General features: G+C 50.0%; 2 protein-coding genes across 3 annotated transcripts in view; one reads left to right on the top strand and one right to left on the bottom strand.

Annotated features, from left to right (window-relative positions):
- The first annotated feature begins 1537 nt into the window (after positions 1 to 1537).
- Positions 1538 to 3474, top strand: LOC120897701 (adenylosuccinate lyase). The gene is made up of 2 exons (XM_040302746.1): positions 1538 to 2035; positions 2107 to 3474. Exons 1-2 carry the CDS (start codon positions 1889 to 1891, stop codon positions 3409 to 3411), a joined length of 1452 nt encoding a protein of 483 aa, XP_040158680.1. The 5' UTR covers positions 1538 to 1888; the 3' UTR covers positions 3412 to 3474.
- Positions 3475 to 3706: 232 nt separating this feature from the next.
- Positions 3707 to 17941, bottom strand: part of LOC120897699 (flocculation protein FLO11) — a 44896-nt gene continuing 30661 nt past the window's right edge. The window contains exons 1-4 of one of the 2 annotated variants that reach the window (XM_040302739.1): positions 13142 to 13251; positions 5233 to 9422; positions 4417 to 5153; positions 3707 to 4341 (exon numbers count right to left, since the gene is read on the bottom strand). In XM_040302739.1, the coding sequence (XP_040158673.1) occupies positions 4122 to 4341; positions 4417 to 5153; positions 5233 to 9422; positions 13142 to 13202 (5208 nt within the window). In that variant the 5' untranslated portion in view covers positions 13203 to 13251 and the 3' untranslated portion in view covers positions 3707 to 4121. Of the gene's footprint in view, positions 4342 to 4416; positions 5154 to 5232; positions 9423 to 13141; positions 13252 to 17941 lie in introns of those variants that run through there. The other variant, XM_040302738.1, reaches the window with a different exon arrangement.

Here is a 17941-nt window from a genome sequence, read left to right as displayed (position 1 = left end):
ACCGCGGTAGTTAAATGGATTTGCGGGTTTTTTATTTCCCTAATACCTTTTGAATGCATTTTTAATCGTTGATGGAACGAATTGAACCCCTCAACAGAGGGGCTGTCAGTATGGTGGTGTACTGTTTTATTGTACAAACAAAAAATGGGTTTACTAATTAAGTTCCTTTAAAGTGTTAAACCATGCTGGACACTCTGTTTAGTTTCATTTTCATCGCGATACGGATACATAAAAACCCGTTCTGCGGATCGTTGACCGTGTGGCGCATCCAGTTTCCAGCTGCGCAAACCTCCACACGCGTACATCGATTGCGGAAGTGAATGTTTCGAGCTGGAGCTTCAGAAAGCGCCAGTGCAAGCACACGTTGATGCGAACCACCAACCGATAGTGCATATATCGCTTTATCGTACCCGCCGCCACACGACTGCCACGCTCGATCGAGCTGGCGATCGTACCCTTGACTTTAGATTTACCGAAGGTCAGTTACATCAAGCCAGCCAGCGGACAGACGATGACCGTCCCTGGTGGGGGCTGTTTGGGGTCGGTTCGGTGGTTGTTCTGGAACCGCCGATGCACATGGCCATAGATGGAGCCGTCGGAGAAATTTCTCTCTTGCCAATGCACACACACGCACACACACACATACGCACAGGTCCGAGTATGGGTAAAATGATAGATCGGTGGACATCGCCGTCGTGGCTAGTGATCGGTGATCGGTGCACAACGGTGATCGGGGGGTGTGAAAAACATGGTGTTGGAGATTTCGTGAGAGGTGGGAGTCGTAGTGGGGGTTCGTGCTCACTGAAACAAAACCGCTTCCTATCTGGGCCGCACAGTTCAAGGGTAGCTGCATTATCGGGGCTGTCTACGAAAGGATAATTGCACTGAATATAATGATACAATAGGATCATGAAGCTCAATCGTGTTTCTAACCGCTGCAAAAGTGGATTAATTTGAAAAGATTATCAATATTCCTTAAGGATTGTTTTCTATTGTAAAGAAATACCGCTTTGGTATCCGCAATTCTATTATCTTAAACTTGGTAAAATTTATTTATAGTTGTATTTACAATTGCTCAAATTTCAGCTAGAAAATGTACCAAAATTGCGCCAAATCAAACATTGTATAACAGTCTTCCGGGAAATCAAACAACCGTTCGGACAGTTGCACACAAGTTGACAAACCACCAACAGTGCTGCTAATTTGCATTGTTTTAATTACTATTTCTGCTTAAAGCTGCTGCATTATTTAATTTACTATGTTTTTGCCGTCTTATTCATTTTTATCTATCATTTCCCTCAAAACAATCACAAATTCATGCCGTATAACAAAACACGGCCACCCTGTGGTAAGCGACTTGACGTATTGAAACCATCCCTATAAATTCATTTGACAGTAGCACAATGCCAGTTAAATAAAATCGTTATTGGCGATATGAAAAATGTATTGAAACTATTAATAAAATAAACAAAGCTTTATAATCAATTGTATTACAGCTAATAATTATTCCCGAAACGGTTTCCTAACTGTTTTCAGTTCGACATTGGATTGCCACAAACGCAACTGCCTACATAGCACAATCTCCCCAAAGCCGGAAGAATAAGAACAACAACAGCAAACAGACACATTGTAAACAACCTGCCATGTGTTTTTTACGCAATTCGGTGCTTATCAGGGTCCGCACGACGACAACAAACTAGTCCTGCTAGAGAACGTAAGACCTCGACCACTTATCTGATCGGAGATTTGGAGCGACGGCCGAGCGATCAGTTACCAACAGTGTACGATCGAGAATCAGACGATCCAGTTGTCTGTTGTTGACGAGAAGCTTGGCATTGGCGAGACATCCTGTGACCATCCACCAACTGCAAGACCCGTAGAGTGCAGAATGGCCGAACTAAACGCTGAATTCCGCGGCTATCGCTCGCCGCTGAGCACTCGCTATGCTAGCAAGGAGATGCAGTACCTGTTCAGCGATCAGCACAAGTTTTCCACCTGGCGCAAGCTATGGATCCTGCTGGCGAAGGCGGAAAAGGTATGTCTTCGTTGACTGTTTTGTTTCCGCCTGTGCTTAAAGTGTACCGATGCACTGGAATGTTGTTTTAGGCGCTGGGATTGGACATCAGCGAGGCACAAATCGCGGAGATGGAAAAGCACGTCGAAGACATCGACTTCAAGGCGGCCGCGGCCGAGGAAGCGCTCACCCGGCACGACGTGATGGCGCACGTGCACGTGTTCGCCAAGCAGTGCCCGCTGGCCGCACCGATCATCCATCTCGGGGCCACTTCCTGCTTCGTGGGCGATAACACGGATCTGCTCGTTCTGAAGGACGCGCTGGACCAGCTGCTGCCGAAGCTGGTGGGCGTCATTAAGCAGCTGGCCCACTTTGCCATGCAGTATCGCGAGCTGCCCACGCTCGGCTTCACCCATCTGCAGCCGGCCCAGCTAACGACGGTCGGCAAACGGTGCTCGCTCTGGATCCAGGATCTGCTGATGGACGAGCGGGCGCTGCGCGCCTGCCGGGATAATTTACGCTTCCGCGGCGTCAAGGGCACGACCGGTACGCAGGCCTCCTTCCTGCAGCTGTTCGCCGGCGATGGTGCGAAGGTGCGCCAGCTCGACCAAACCGTCACGCGGCTGGCCGGGTTCGAGCGGTACTACGCCGTCACCGGCCAGACGTACTCGCGCAAGGTCGATCTGGAGATTGTGTCGGCGCTGGCCAGCCTCGGCGCTACCGTGCACAAGATGTGTTCCGATTTGCGGCTGCTCGCCTCGCGCAAGGAGCTGGAGGAACCGTTCGAGCAGACGCAGATCGGCAGCTCCGCCATGCCGTACAAGCGCAACCCGATGCGCTCCGAGCGGTGCTGTGCGCTGGCCCGCCATCTGATCACGCTGCAGGCGAATGCGGCCAACACGCTGGCGACGCAGTGGCTCGAGCGCACGCTGGACGATTCCGCGAACCGGCGGTTGACGCTGTCCGAGGCGTTCCTGTCGGCGGACGCTTGCCTGCTGACGCTGCTCAACATCTCGCAGGGGCTGGTCGTGTATCCGAAGGTGATCGAGCGCAACATCGCCCAGGAGCTACCGTTCATGTCGACCGAGAACGTCATCATGGCGATGGTGAAGGCGGGCGGTGATCGGCAGGTGTGCCACGAGAAGATTCGCGTCCTGTCGCACGAGGCCGGCGCACAGGTGAAGCAGCACGGCAAGGACAACGATCTGGTGGAGCGTATCCGGGCCGATCCGTACTTTGCGCCGATACTGGGGCAGCTGAGCAGCATACTCGACCCGAAAACGTTCACGGGCCGGGCGGCGGAACAGGTGGTTGAGTTTGTGACCGAGGAAGTGAACCCCATTGTGGCGCTTTATGCGGACCGGGTCGTTACCAAGTCGGCTCAGCTGAACATTTGATGGAAGAGCGGGACGAGGGAACGGTTTCATGTTGCAATAAAGATTTCTTTTGCTCCAAATTAAGCGATTGTAATGATGTTCACTTGGCCGGCAAGGTCAATTGGACAAATTGGTCTATTATCATCTTGTTATGAGAAAATCGGTAATGGTCGCACGTGCAGAGAGAATGAGACGTGCAAGTGAGTTGAGTGAAGTGAGAAGAATCATCTCATGCGTGAGGTTCGATCATTCTCACTATGGCGTACAGGTGGTTCGTGTCCATGGTTGTGCAGAACCTTTGGAAAACTCATTTTGATAAGCTTTTTTCTGTTAAATAACTTTTTTTATTATTGTTTTAGCTAACCTAGCACGATACAATGTGCGCTGTACTGCGTTGATATATCAAGTGTTCTAAACCTACCGAGCTGACTACACCTTCCGGACGAACCATTTGCAACAACTTTCTTTTACACGCGTTCCGTTATGATTTAAAAAGCAAACAAGCTACAGACTAAGTAAAACAAGTAGGAGGAAAAGAAAACACTTAAGAGAAACATAAATTGTACACCCTCGACTAAAATACTCTTAAATAAGGACCACTTAAACAACGAGGTAAGCAACTAGATAAGACCATACACGGAGTATTACAGCCTAGGGCCGATTGTCCGTGTGCTACGGGTGTGTGTGTGTGTGTGTCAAACAAAATTAGCATAATTGTCTCTCAGTGCAAACTATAGCCGATTGTCAGGCGCATCTCGGGCCGGTGGCACTTCCTGTGGGAACAGATTGTAATTGCTGTTTAAAGAGCAGCTTGAGGCGGCCACGGTAGGGCTGGTGCCGGCCAGTGGCCGCTCGATCGTCATCGTTTGCTGCGGCACTTGATGATCCGTCTGTACGCCGAGACTGCTGTAGATTTCCTTCATCAGAAACAGCATCGTGTCCTCGGAGTCCCTGGAAAACGGAGAGCAAAAGCAAAATAGTAAGCAAAGGATACAGACCCCTCGCCGCTCCGAAGCACATGCTTACCAATAGCACACATGGCTGGTCAGCGCAAACAAGTACTCGTTGATGAACTCAAACGGCGCCTCCTGCAGCACGTAATCGACGCGCCGGGACTGGTTCAGCTTGCCGAGCGGAAGATTCGTCTCGCCACTATCGACATCGCTCGTGCCGGACGACAGGTTGGACGTCGAGCCGGCGGCATCAAACTTCAGCTGATCCTGCAGCACCTTATCCACCTCCTTCTGTATCGCCTTCGGATCGGGCTTGGAGCCCATGGCCGTCAGCGAGTACACCGTGTCGAGCGTGTTGCGGAACACGTCCGTGACGCGCTGCCGCAAATCGTTGCCCACCCGCAGTACCGTCTCCTTCAGCTCCAGGTGCATCCGTTTGCGGCCCTTGTGATGGGGTATCAGGACCGGGGCCAGCGTGCTCAGATCGGGATTGATCAGTGCCTCGATGCGGTACGCGACCGGGTCGTACGGGTGAAAGATGTTAAAGAACCCGTCGCACGTCGGCAGCTTAAAGTCCAGGCCGAGCGCATCGATGCCGCGTATCGTCACGAACATACCGATCGGTGAGCCGAGGGCGAAGAACATCTTCGGCTGAAACATTAGCTGCGGGTAGGTTATGTACGGTTGGCCCGTACCGGCCGGTCCCACTTCGTAGTTGATCTGCTGCGAGCATTTGCGCACCAGCGGCCGATGGTTGACGAAGGCATGGTGTGGCGTTAGCGGTGATACCGTATCATCGTCGGGATTCTCCTGAAAGAAACAAAACAAATCATTACACTGTTAGCGCACACGACGGGTGAAGCCTTGAGGAAGGACCTTAAATGCTTACCGAATTCTCCGGCTCACACGACTGCTTCTGCTCGGCACGCTTCTGATGGCACAGCAGATCGAACAGTATCAACGAGCCGAGCGAATGGCCCGCCAGCGAAACGCGCCCATGGAACGTTGGATTGCGCTGGCAGAACAGCGCGTACAGCCGGTTCAACGATTTGCCAACCGCATCGATAATGCTTTGGCAAAACATCGGGCTGGTGTAGAACAGCACGTCCAGCAGCGTGTCGTTGGTAAAGTGGCGCAGCTTCGGTATCGACGGTAGCGTTATCGACTTTAGCTTCTCGTCCACGCCCGACTCCTCCGAGTGCAGATCGTCGTGCCAGGAGATGGGCAGTATCTCGACCCGCCCCACATCGCCCCGATCGAACGACGATCGATAGTGGCTCTGCACGAGCTGGGCGGAGATGCTGCGGAACTCGTCCACCACCTCCTCGACGCGCCGAAACCGCAGATCGCATGCCTCCCCAATGCCGTGCACCATGAACAGCAAATGGTCGATCTTTTCCGGCTCGTCGTCGTCGATGCTAAACTCATCGATGCCACGCTTCACCACGCGCGGCCGGTTCGTGGTCGAGGGCACGGGCGAGCTGCCGCCACCCCACGTGTCCGGATTCTGTGTCTGCAGGAAGTGCACGATGACGGACGGTCCGTGAAACACGACCGTTTCCCCGTTCGGGATCGTCACCCGCCGGTGCCACTCGCCCGACGTAGCCGCCTCCTTGTACTCGCGCTCGAGCAGATCGGCCACCTCCTCCTCGTACGGTACGAACCGCGAGTCGACCGTTTTGTAGAACCAGGAGCACCGCCGCACCTCGTTGGCCGGCCCCTTCCAATAGACGGGCGTGCGCGTTCGCTCCCTGATCGACACATCGTACCGTCCGCCGTCGGTGTGCACTATCACGGGCGGGTTGCCGTCGTTTTCTGCGTCTGCGCTTTCGCCCCTTGCCTGCAGCGTCGTCAGCCCGTCCTCGAGCGCCATCGAGTCGGCCATGGTGAACGGGGACCAGACGCTTTTGCCCTCGATCTCGCGCCGATAGAACCAGTGGTTGTAGGTGGGCCGGTAGGCAATGTTGGTGGTGCTGGATTCCGCTATCGAGGTGCCCCCCGTGTTCGTCGTGGCGGTGGTGGTGTCCTGCGCACCGACGCTCGTCGTCGCCATCGCTGCCATGCTGCTGTTCCCGTCGTACGTGTCGTACGTGCGGCCGGTATCGCGCGAATAGAAACCACCGTCTTGGTAGGCGGACGCTTTGAAGTCGAACAGATTGTCGCTGCTGAAGATCGGCTCGTTGGAGGCGGGCTCTATACGGCCGGGTTCCTGTTCGCCTTCCTCGTCGTAGCGTTCGTTCGCGAGGTTGCTGAAGCTGCTGACGTGCGATACGCTCAAGGAAACAGCTTGCTCAGTCGCAGTAGTGTTGGCAGTAGGCGTTGCTTCCTTCACAGGACCTTTGGGCGTGGATTCCACCAACGGTACGCTTTCTGCCGGTGCATGCACAACCGCGGGTGGTGCCGGGTCAGCTGCACGACCGAAAAAGTTAAACAGCGGCACGGACGAGACGGTTTGACCCGTTTTGATGGAGTTCGCTTCGGTGGCGTCTGCCTGCGGGATGATAGTGTTGCTGTTGAAGAAATCGACCGGATTTATGGCTGGCGTTGGCTCGGGCGATGCAAGCACCGTCTTCTTAGCCTGCTGCTCTATCGGTTGCTGGGCTGAGAAAACAAAGTTTGCGTTCGTTTGTGATTCAACAACCGGGATCGCTGGTTGAGAAAGATTTGCACCGAAAAAGTTGGACAGCCCGTTATTGCCGTTCAAGTCTTGAGCGGGTAGCTGAGTAAGCTGTTCCTCTTGAGGGTTAGGAAGGAAAATGTCTGCCGGCGGTACGGACCCGGGAAATATTGCTGCCGGTTCGCTAAGGTTCGAGTTGGGCCGCGGTGGTGGCGATAGTACGTTTTCGCTCGACTTGGAGCGACTGTCCACGATAGGCTTCGCGGTACCGGATCCGGGAGATTGAGCTGGTTCTGTTCCTAGAAACGATGACGGGAAGTCGTTCACGCCTTGCGAGGCGACTGATGCAATCGCTGTAGCAGTTCCAATGCTAAAAGAAGCGAATTGATTTTGCACCGACTCAGCAGCTAGTGGGAAGCTTGATGTGGCTGGGGCGGCAATGGGTAAATTTTCCGAATTATAAAGCGACGGCTCTGTTGCAGTTACCGTTTGCTGGAAGTTTAAGTTTGTGTCCACCTGTTGCGCTTCAAGCGGCTGCTGCTGTGTTGCGTATGGATTGAATATCGATCCTAAGGAAGATTGAGGTACAGCCTCGGCCTTTACTGAAGCGGGTTGTGGCTGAGTTGAGGCGGTTCCTTGGTAAGTAGGACCCGGAATCAAAGCAGGCTGTACGCTGCCCTCCGATTGTGGTGGTGGTATTGGCGATTGTTGGACCGGAATTGGAGCAGTTGGATTGAAAATTGAAACCGGTGCTGGATTTGCCGATGGCGCAAAAGAAGGCGTCAAAATACTTGGAGGTGCACTTGCCAGTGGTGGCGGCTGTGGTTGATTGGCCTCTGGAGCGCTAGATAAAGCTACCGGTTGAGCAGCTGCTGTAACAGGAGGCGTAAAAATGCTCGGTGGCACGCCTGCTGCCGGTCCCGTTTGAGATGGCGGCGGCAGTGGCTGAGCTCCCAGCTGATGCGCAGTAGACAACGGTGGTGGCTGATTCGGCAAAAATACCGCTCCAGCAACGGGCGGCACAATCGGGGCAAGCGGGTTCTTGTACCGTCCAACGCCCGAGGCACGCGTTGAGCTGTACGGATTGCTCTTCGACGATACGGACGGTGCCGTGCGAACCGTTGGAATCTGCGTGGGCGAGAAAAACACCGGAGGTGGAGCTGCTGCCACCGGTTCCGAGACGGGCGGTACCGACGGACCTGCTGAATTTGCTGTCTCCGGAGCAGCGGCCGTAAAGAAGGTGCTGCTACTCGCTTCTACCGGTGCTACAACTGGCGGTGGTGCAAATTCGACTACTGGTGGAGCCGCAAAGAACGACGGTACAGTAGCGGCTAATGGCGTAGCACTCGCCAACGGTGGTGGAGGTGGTACTGCAGTTACCGGTGCCCCTGTCGGTGCAACATTGACATCGACAAATTGGTCCGCGATTGATCCACTTGATATTCCGCCAGTGAACGGGGCCGCGGGTTCTTCCTTCTTCTCACCACCAAAGCTCGGTTTGGGAAGCTTCTCAAGGATGTTGCTCGGCAGGTAGCTCAACAGCGACGGCTTGCCTTTGGGAAGTTCTTCGTTCTCCGGTGGTGCTGCCTGTTTGACTTCGCCTAGATTGACGGGTGCGGGCGGATAGTGTCCCGATGGTGTCACAAAGAGATGGGTTACAGGGGGTGTTGGTACTGCAGCGTTCGGTGCCGATGATGCAGCCGACCCAAGGACCGGTTGGGCGGTGGTGGTGTTCAGGCCAGGTATATGCGCGTACGTTTTCTTCTTGCTGCCACCTAACCGGTACGTGTTCGATATGCCCCCGTGAGCGGTCGGTGGTGGTAGCCCCGCAGCCGACGGCACCTGTTCCGGGTTGTAGAACGTCGGTGCGGGTGGTGGCGGTCCGGCGGCTAATTGTCCCTCCGAATGTTGACGATCGTCCGGTGCGGTTTGCGGTGGTGCACCGAAGGCGGACGACGGGTCGTACGCGGATGAATTTATTAACGGCCCTAACGTCGACGGGTTGTTGTTGTTGCTGCCGGGCGTAGTAGTTTGAAATTCTGCCGGCGAACCGTACGTACCGACCACGTGTGCCGCTGATGGGTCGCTTGCGTACGACGGCGGTGCGGTTGCTGGAGGTGCCGGCGAGGTGCCCTTGATGACACGACTGAAGGTCGAAAATACCGTTGACGCGACGTTCGGCAGCTGGGCGGCAAACTGGGCGGTCAGTGCCGACGTTTGCTGCAGGTACGATCCGCCCGACTGCTCCCCGGTGTCACCGTACTGGACCGGGCCCGCTCGTCCGTCGCTATCTTCCAAATCCTGCAACGGATTGTAGTCGATCGTGGGCGGCCGGGACGGGGCTTGCGATTCGCTGGTGGCGGTAAGATCGATCTCGCTAAAGCTATCCGTATCCTGTGGCAGCTCCGGGATCGTGCCCGTCACCGTTTGCTGCGAGCTAAAGATGGCCGGCTTGCTGGGTGCTGCAATGAAAGGGAATGAAATGAGAAAAGCTTATTAGAATACAGTGTTAATGGCGTGGTTCTAGTCAAACAGGTTATTTCATTTCACTGCACATGTTAACGTACAACCGAAATTATTATTCCCTTCCCCCGCTCTTCAACGTCGCTTTTGTTCTCACACGCCCCAAACAACGGTCAGTACGCTACTAGCTATTAGAACTATTTACCCTTCACCCAAGGATGAAGTTGCGTTCATCGGCGCCACTGCGGTGAATAATAATTGCGTTCCACTTTACAACCCGGGAGAAACTTTGCATATCTCACTCAACCCCCTCCTAGGGTTATGTAAAAAAGGGTGTTAAATAACAACTAAAGATGGAGCCGGGCTGTACGGCAGAAGAGAAAGCAATTCTTTCGCGTGAAAAAAAAAAAACTACGACAAGTAATTATTCAATTATGCTAATAATATTTCTTCTTTCTTCGCCTCCAGTCACCCGAACCTGCAGACCTAGTATTAAAGTGGCCGCAGCAAAACAACTCCATTTCATCGGAAAACCGTACTTCTTCGTACTGGTGGGCTATCAGCTTGTCCCGATCTAGCACAAATTGAAACATTGTAGCCTTATGCAGTCGTTCTGCGATTGCATGATAAGGTCCTAAACGGTATGTTGGTACACGGATTTGGGTGTTATATGTGTGGTATGTGATATGTATGCATTTCTAACAGTGTTCTTTCGTGGTTTTGTTGCTGTCTGATGATGATTTATTACCTTTAACTCATTCGAATAAAGGAACGCTGTTTAAAAACGGTTCCCTGTGTGCAAGGTTAGTTTAAAGGGTGCAGCAGCCCAGACAGATTGTATCTCAGTGCCGCATCGGCACCAACCTTACACCTTATCGTGCGATTCCGTTCGTTTAAAAGCAAGGACACATAGTCACGGCAACGGCTAGCAGCCTTGAAAAGCTTTGAAAACCACCCCCCATTAACGCATTCCTGAGCCTCCCACCCCCACAATACCACTTGAAGCTGGTTGGTGTTGTGTAAAGTAACGCCGCCAATATGCGTTTACTAATTTTTACAACACTCGGCAGAGCAAACACTTCCACACCTAGCTCGGGGTGCGGGAATGTTTTTTGTTGTTGCTTCTTTTATCAGAGATAGAGCGAAACCTCTCCCAACTGTGTTCGGGCAAACAAATCGGGCAACGTTCGTTTGTACTGCAGCTTTTGCATGGATCAAACCGAAGGTTACAAGTGGAGTACATAAGGGAGGGTTTTCTTTGTAAAATTAGCAAAATAATATTACAATCGATTTCAAAAATAAATAAATAAAATGTATATCAATAGCAGCTTCAACTGGAATTGGCAAAGAACACGTTCGTTGACATTAGCTCCGTTAGCACAGGATCACCTTCAAGCTCACAAGAAATAGCAGGATAAAATTGGTTTCGAATAAAACACGATCACCCCCAATACAACCTGCCCAAAACTCGCCCAAAGTGGCCAAGCCAGTAACAAAAAAAAAAACGCTGCATCGGGTTTCTTCTTATTTTCGCCAACTTGTTGTAGAACCACATGTTGTAGTAGAACGTGAAATATCCGGCGGCATCGGCCGCACTCTGATTTGCATTGAATCAATGTCTTTCATATCACATTCGGCACAACAACAACAGCGGCAGCAACGGCAATGACACTTTGAAGATGTTAATAACGTCGATGACCGCGCCGCCAGGACCGATCATCCTCAATTCGGTCACCTACCTTTTTCTGATCGCAAAAATCTTCCGATTTCGTTCCTCCGCTCCCCCACCAGACCGGCCAGTGGGAGTAGCATGAGGATCGTGCACTGCATGACGATCATCGATCGAGCGGAACGGCGAACACATAACGAGGAATGGACACTCTGGTCAGTATTGCACACGAAATTGGGCATCGTTAAAGTAGCTCCCCAATCTTCTCCTCTCCACCCGAATGGCGCGAGGATTATCGCGACGCCGGAGCTAAGAGACAAAACAATTCACACCTCTGTGTACATCAAATGCGTGTGTGTGTGCGCGCGCGGTCGCAGGTTCCCGTTCAAATTGTCCACCTTCTACCAATCACGGACAATGCAGAGCTTGCAGTTTGACCGTCGTCGAGCAATGACGACGTGCATCTATGCACGGTCGGTGCAAATATTCGTTCCGTTCCCCCGCAGCCGATAACATCATCCCCCGCCGGCATAACATGAAACAAACGTCCCAATTGAGGTTTGGTTTCGTTTTGAAGGGTTTTGTTTTTATCGCTTTGCTTGTGGTATTTCGGTAAACACAGGCCAGACCGACAAAGGCCCGGTCGAATCCGTGAGCCGAGGGTATCATCATAAAAAAACCACTAACCATGCCTTCATTACGAGTGCTCCGAGGGGGTGTATTGATGTCATCGTTAATTTGTTTAAATTATTAAATTATTTTACATGCGAACGAGCGGGACAGAAACACTTTGTGCCTTTACAGCAACTTAGGTTTGGTACTTTAATGTACTTGTAAGTACCAGATTTTAGGTATCTTTAGCAACTAATTTCAATGCCAACCAGGAATCACGTGTCCTACTACCACCGCTCAACTTCGCATTCCAAGCAGGGTGGTGGAGAACGAGCATGGGGAAGAGGTGTAACGAGTAGCGAAATTTTAATCAAAACAAAAATCGAAAACATCACCTCTCTTTTGTGTTGTGCATGCCCACCACCACCACCACCACGCAGACGTGCAGGGTTTGCGTGCTACTATCTTTCTGTATGTTTCATCTTTCTTCTTATTACTTTTGTCCCGCGTCTCGCGCGGCATACTAATCCATCAGAATACATAATACTCCTTGGCGGAGGTTGCGGAGACGATGATGATGCTACCGAGTTCGGGGTGTGAAAAGAACTAGCTTTGTTTTTAACTTCAACCCGCGTCCGTCTACGCTTTTATAGCGGGGAAGCCGTCGGGACAAACAGCGAAGAAGCTGGCAAAAAATAAGTAACAAAGCTAGCCAGCTAGCAGGGTCAAGATCAAGGCGGAAGTGAGCAAACTGCTGCTCACCCGCACAGCTCTCCCTCCCCCGGGACGATCTACATCGTATAATTTGCGAATGGAGCAGCCTGGTGGGATGTAGGTTTCCAGTGGATTCGACACATTTATTATGGTTTATGGCACCACAAAAACAAAGTTGAGTTCGGAATGACCCTGAATAAGCTACGGGGAATTCGCAAAAAAAGCAACAAATTAAGAGGAATCCAGTTTTTCCCCCAAAAAAAGTTATTTTGTTTTTTTTATTATTATATTTTATATATTTTTGCACTTGTAGGTAATAAATCTATGTATATTTTTTAAATATTTATTATAATATTATTTTAAATAAATTATATTCTATAAACGTAGACAAGCTTCGTATTATGTAATTACGTTTTAATAAAACAGAAATTAATTTTGCATTACCGTAAGGTATCTCATTCCGGTGAGTAAGCTTGCATCACAAAGGCAAGAATCTGACAAGAGAAAGGCAATCCTTTTTTAGCCGAACACTACTCGAGCCTAACTCAGGATCAACTCCGCCTTTGATCGTAATCTAGTTGTGTGTCCGGATGGTTCGGGCGAGAGTTCAGACAAACCCTTTTGAATGAAAGTTAAAGCTTGATTTGTAATGCAATTGGTCGGCTGATAACTACTATACAGGTAAAAATTGGCTGCATTCGCCCTTAACAATGTACAACTCACCAATCACTAAAAAGCACCTCGTTTTGCTACGCTCTGTCCTACTGTGGGGAAGCGACACCATATACGAAACACCATCAAAGCATCGACAACATCATCACCGTCGTCGTTATAATGCCCGGCCGCAAACGAAACTGGAACACAAGCGCAAGAACGCCAGCTGGTTTGTTTAAATTGTACAAAAATGGCTCGCCTGAACACGCGACAAACAGCACTGATGACGATGACGGGAGGGGAACGCGAAGGACAGCGGAGAACAGGGATGACCAAAAAACAAAAAGAAATAAAAACAGGATACCAAATCCCTCCTTCACTGTTGCTGATCACCTTTTGGAAGAGTTGATGATGGCCAAGGTATTCATTTCGCATTTCTTTTCCACCGATCCGATTCTTACCGCACAACACAGCAAGAACCAAAAACAAAACACACACACACAAAATGAAAAACAAACCATTCTGTGCCCGTGCCCGTTTTCGAACCCCAAATATAATAAACTCCTCGGGAGCTCGGGACGCGGAAGTGGTTGGATATGGGAGGGCACTTTTTACTTCTGAATGCTGCTTTGCATTCTTTTCTCATATTTGCACGAGCCCAAAACGCGACGAAGGAATGCGAAAGAGCTCTTGCGTGTGTGTGTGTTTTCACCTCTCCTGTTACGCTCTGTGTGCCATGTAAATCTTCATTTCTGTTTTGTGCGATCGCTTCGAAACGATCGCGCTGACCAGCAGCGCGACCATCACAACCAACCCGAAAGCCAGCTGGACAACATTTGAACCTCATCCCGTAAACGTTAGCAATGCGCGCGTTCGCCGTGCTCGACAGGATCGGTCGAACGACTGATCGAAGGAAAAATAAGGTAGGGGAGATGTGAGATATTCGGCAAACGGCTCCCCAAGCACGCGGGACCCCACTGGAGGACATGCAGGCGAGGCGATGAAGACGACAAACACACCAGCAGCCTGAAAACGGATACGCCAAGCGTATGAAGATCGCGGCCCGTAAGGAATTTATTGGTAAAAAACAGGGGGATCGCGCGGAGTGTGACACGATGAACGGATGAAGGGGGCGGCCACAACACCCCCCGGGCCGAAACAAAAACCTTCACAAACCTTCCCAACAGGGTACGGGGCCGCGCAAAGGCAAATCAGAAATGGATGAAATTTTTGTTTTTATGAGGTTTGCTGCTTACTTTGCCAGTGGAGGTTTTTTCATTGTCTTTTTTTTTTCTTCGCTTTCTTTGTTTCATTTCCTGAATTCGCTCCAAATTCTTTGCGTGCTCATTATTTTATGTTCTATACGCGGACGGTTGTTTTGCTCATTTTCTTATCTCATTTTTTATGGCTCCGTTCTTTCTGCTCGCCTTAAAATTTCGTCTAACCAAAGAAAGGAACGGCGACCGAGAGAAGGTAGCGAAGACTCTCAGAAGAACAGAAGGAATGAGCTAATAAAAAAAACTCCATCGCAGGACCATCAACGGCAGCAGCAGCCGCAGCAGCAGGCAACATTAACCCCCTCGGGCATGGCACGCGATAAAATAAGAGTAAAAACAAAGCGACAAAAAATGCTCGTCCTCGGGACCACTTTCCTGACACCACCGGCGCGGATCACCGGTTTGACGTCGTTCTGGTTCTTGAGCGTGTTCGCCCTCTTACTTCACGCGCGTGTTGTTGCCTTCATGCTGTTTCGCTGTCCACTTTCAAACTTCGCTTCGTGTTTTTGTTTGCGTTTCTTATCAGAGTTTATTCTAATGTTCTATCCATAAGTTTAAGATGTTGCTTTGTTTGAAAGAGCCAAAATGACATATACATTTATTGGTTTGTTGTCTTAATATTAGTTCATTTTCAATATTCAAAATATCCTTACTTTCAAAAGCGATTTGCATACATATAAGTAAACACACAAAGGGTTTTTTTAATTTACAAACACAACCCTGTCAAATTAAATGTTCTGTCCAGCTTGAAAGCAAGCAAAGCGTATACAGTTCTACAGCGATTTCGGTTCTATCCGACCAACAAAAAACAAAACCAAAAAAACAGCACAGGAAGCATATTCACGATCATGATAAAGAGAACAAAAACAACTGTTGGTCACCTCTCAGCCCGCGGTGATGAATGATGTGTAGCTGGACGGGTGAAGCAGCACACGGACAAGAAAAAAATGCTTAAAAACCGGGGAAAGGCTCAATTCGGTAGCCAAAACATGCTCCCGTAGTTCCGCACCTCAGCCACAGCGCGCTCGTGCGCTTCTTGTGAAGGGGGATTCGTGGTACACAGACGCACACACAGACACACACCCTTCTACAAGATAAATTTTCATTCGCTGCTCCCGGTTTTCCTTCGCTGCTCCCGCGATCGCACCAAACCGACCGGGCGCTGGATCCCCCTTCCGGGCACAACAAGAACGAAAACGTGTTTTCACACAACCGTTCCCGGGGGTGGGGTGGTGCGATGGAAAGGGCGATCAATGCCTAACGGAAAAGGGTGGCAGGATTCGTTTTGCATTCTCCTTAAGTGGCAGTTTTGATTACGATTTGATGGAACTACATACATTTGCTTTCATCCCCCCTCAAAAGGTCCCAAAAACGGCTGGCAGCCGGTTCTGTTTTTTTTATGCACAATTTCCTTTCCAAATTTGCAGCATTACTTCTTCTGATAATTTTGGTTGTTGATGTTGCTGTTGTTGTAAATCTTTTGTGACCATTCATGCCCTCGGGGTTGGGATGTAGTAGTCTTAGTTCCGAGATCATTAGGTGGTTGTTTTTAGAACAGGTTTCTGTTGCCATTTTAGGTAACATAATTTATGCTGCGCAGGGACCTTAATTTATCTTATGTTTGCCTCAAATTCTTATGCTAAGCGTGTCTGGGCTTAGGAGCCCCGGCCGATTGCCATTTAGTTTTAAAACGCTGACCAGGTAGATTCCTGGTTCTTAATAATCGAACAGAATCTAATGTCTACCTTCGGCAAGAATTTATGCTGTCCTTCCATTTTTATTCGCTTAGCTCCAATATAGGAAGACTAAGGGAACCCCCCAATAGGCACACATTTACAGACACAGAGACGCACCCTGCGGCTGACCTCATTAGTTGCTCAAGGACACAGCCGAAAGGTTTGCAGTGGTTCTGGCAGCTAGTGCTACTGTGGCTAAAGCTGCTGCTGCTGCTGCACGCTATTACACGACCGTTAAACGTCTTAAACGTTCGCCAAACGGGGAATCACTAATTTTGTCCCAAAATATAAATATGGACCTTGCGCGGAAAGGCTCGTGTCTTGTGTGAGCTTTAATTTTTTGCTCCTGCTCGAGGACCCGCCACTTAATTACCCCGCGGTTTGGCCAGTGTTTCGGTCGGTAAATGTGCTGTGGCTCGCTTCTAGCGGCACCTGCAGTGACGTCAGCTTGTGGGCACAGCAGACAGACGACTTCGACGATCTGTGTTCTTCGCGAACCACTTGACTCGCATCGAGTCTCCATCAATCAATGCCCGGGGAAGGAGGGAGCGTGGAACGCAACGTTCCCCATCGGTGCTGCCATCTCCGTGATCCCTCAAGTTTGGCGTTTAGTTATCGTCATTTATGTTCCATTTTGCGAGTGATTCTTGGTGCTTTTACAAACTGTCCACCCCTTTCCTTTTTTTTACCAGCCAACCGAGCGGCCGACCATGAACAAGCGAACGGGCCGGAATGGACTGTCCGAGCACCGGGGGGCTTAAGGTTCGGTCATGAAATTGACGATGAGTGAGACCAGTGACCAATGACAGCAGGATTACCGTACCGTACGCGCCAGATATCGCGTGGGTACTCAGCATTCACAGGCGGAGAGAAATTGACGCTTAAGGACACTTCAAACCTTTGAAAACGGCCCTCGATTACAGTCAATGAAAAGCTCGATACGATCACTTTTTTTTCGTTGTTTAACCTTATTGAACGTTATTTGTTTCACTAAGTGGGCAAAAGTTGTGTGTCAAGAGTTTTTCCAACGATCTGTTTTTACAAATAGAACACCGAAAGTAGGACACATTTTTGTGAAATAAATATGGACATCAATGTGAAATAGATGGACATCCTCTGTGGAGCTTAATTCTGGAGCTTTGTTTAGACCAGGACAGATACAAACAAGGACACAACTTTAACAAACAATTGTGATGAAATGTTAAAAAAACATGTTTTAGGTATTAGAAACTTGAAGATATCTTAGATTCAAATGTATCGTTGAAAACATTTTGAATAAAATAAATGTCAAAAAAGCGCACAGGATTATGACTCCATCTAAGGGCATTAAGGTCTTATGGCAAGCATTGTCATGCGCAACTGAATACGCTTACCTTGAAAACTAACCCACCCACCCATGGCTCGACTTCATACACTATCGTTACAAATGTAACTGACACGCACACAAATAATCGCCACAAGATAAACACACCAACTGGCAAGGAATTCCCCGCCCGCACACAAATGTGCATGACCTTTCGACGACCGTATCTGGTCGCGTTTGAAATCTTCTCCATTGCATCACAACCCAACAAACATACGCACGTACGCACGCAAAAGTCACAACGAAAACCCCACCACCCACAATCTTATCAAAGCATTTCCGCAATTTCCCAACCCGTCCCGTGCCAATCGCTCCCCGTGTCGCACTCCATCAGTTGGATGGATTTGTCATTAAAAATAGTTTTCCGCACCCTGTCCGTACCACCACCGTTCAACGGAAATTGCGTAACTACCTTGTACGCGCCCACGATCGTTATGTTTCAATGCTAAACTTGTTATCAGCTGGTGTGTTTCGAGGAAGAGCTTTTTGAAGT

This window comes from Anopheles arabiensis, chromosome 2, assembly GCF_016920715.1.
Source record: "Anopheles arabiensis isolate DONGOLA chromosome 2, AaraD3, whole genome shotgun sequence".
NCBI lineage: Eukaryota > Metazoa > Arthropoda > Insecta > Diptera > Culicidae > Anopheles > Anopheles arabiensis.
Note: the sequence above shows the minus strand (reverse complement) of the source record. Positions and strands in the feature narration are given on the sequence as shown.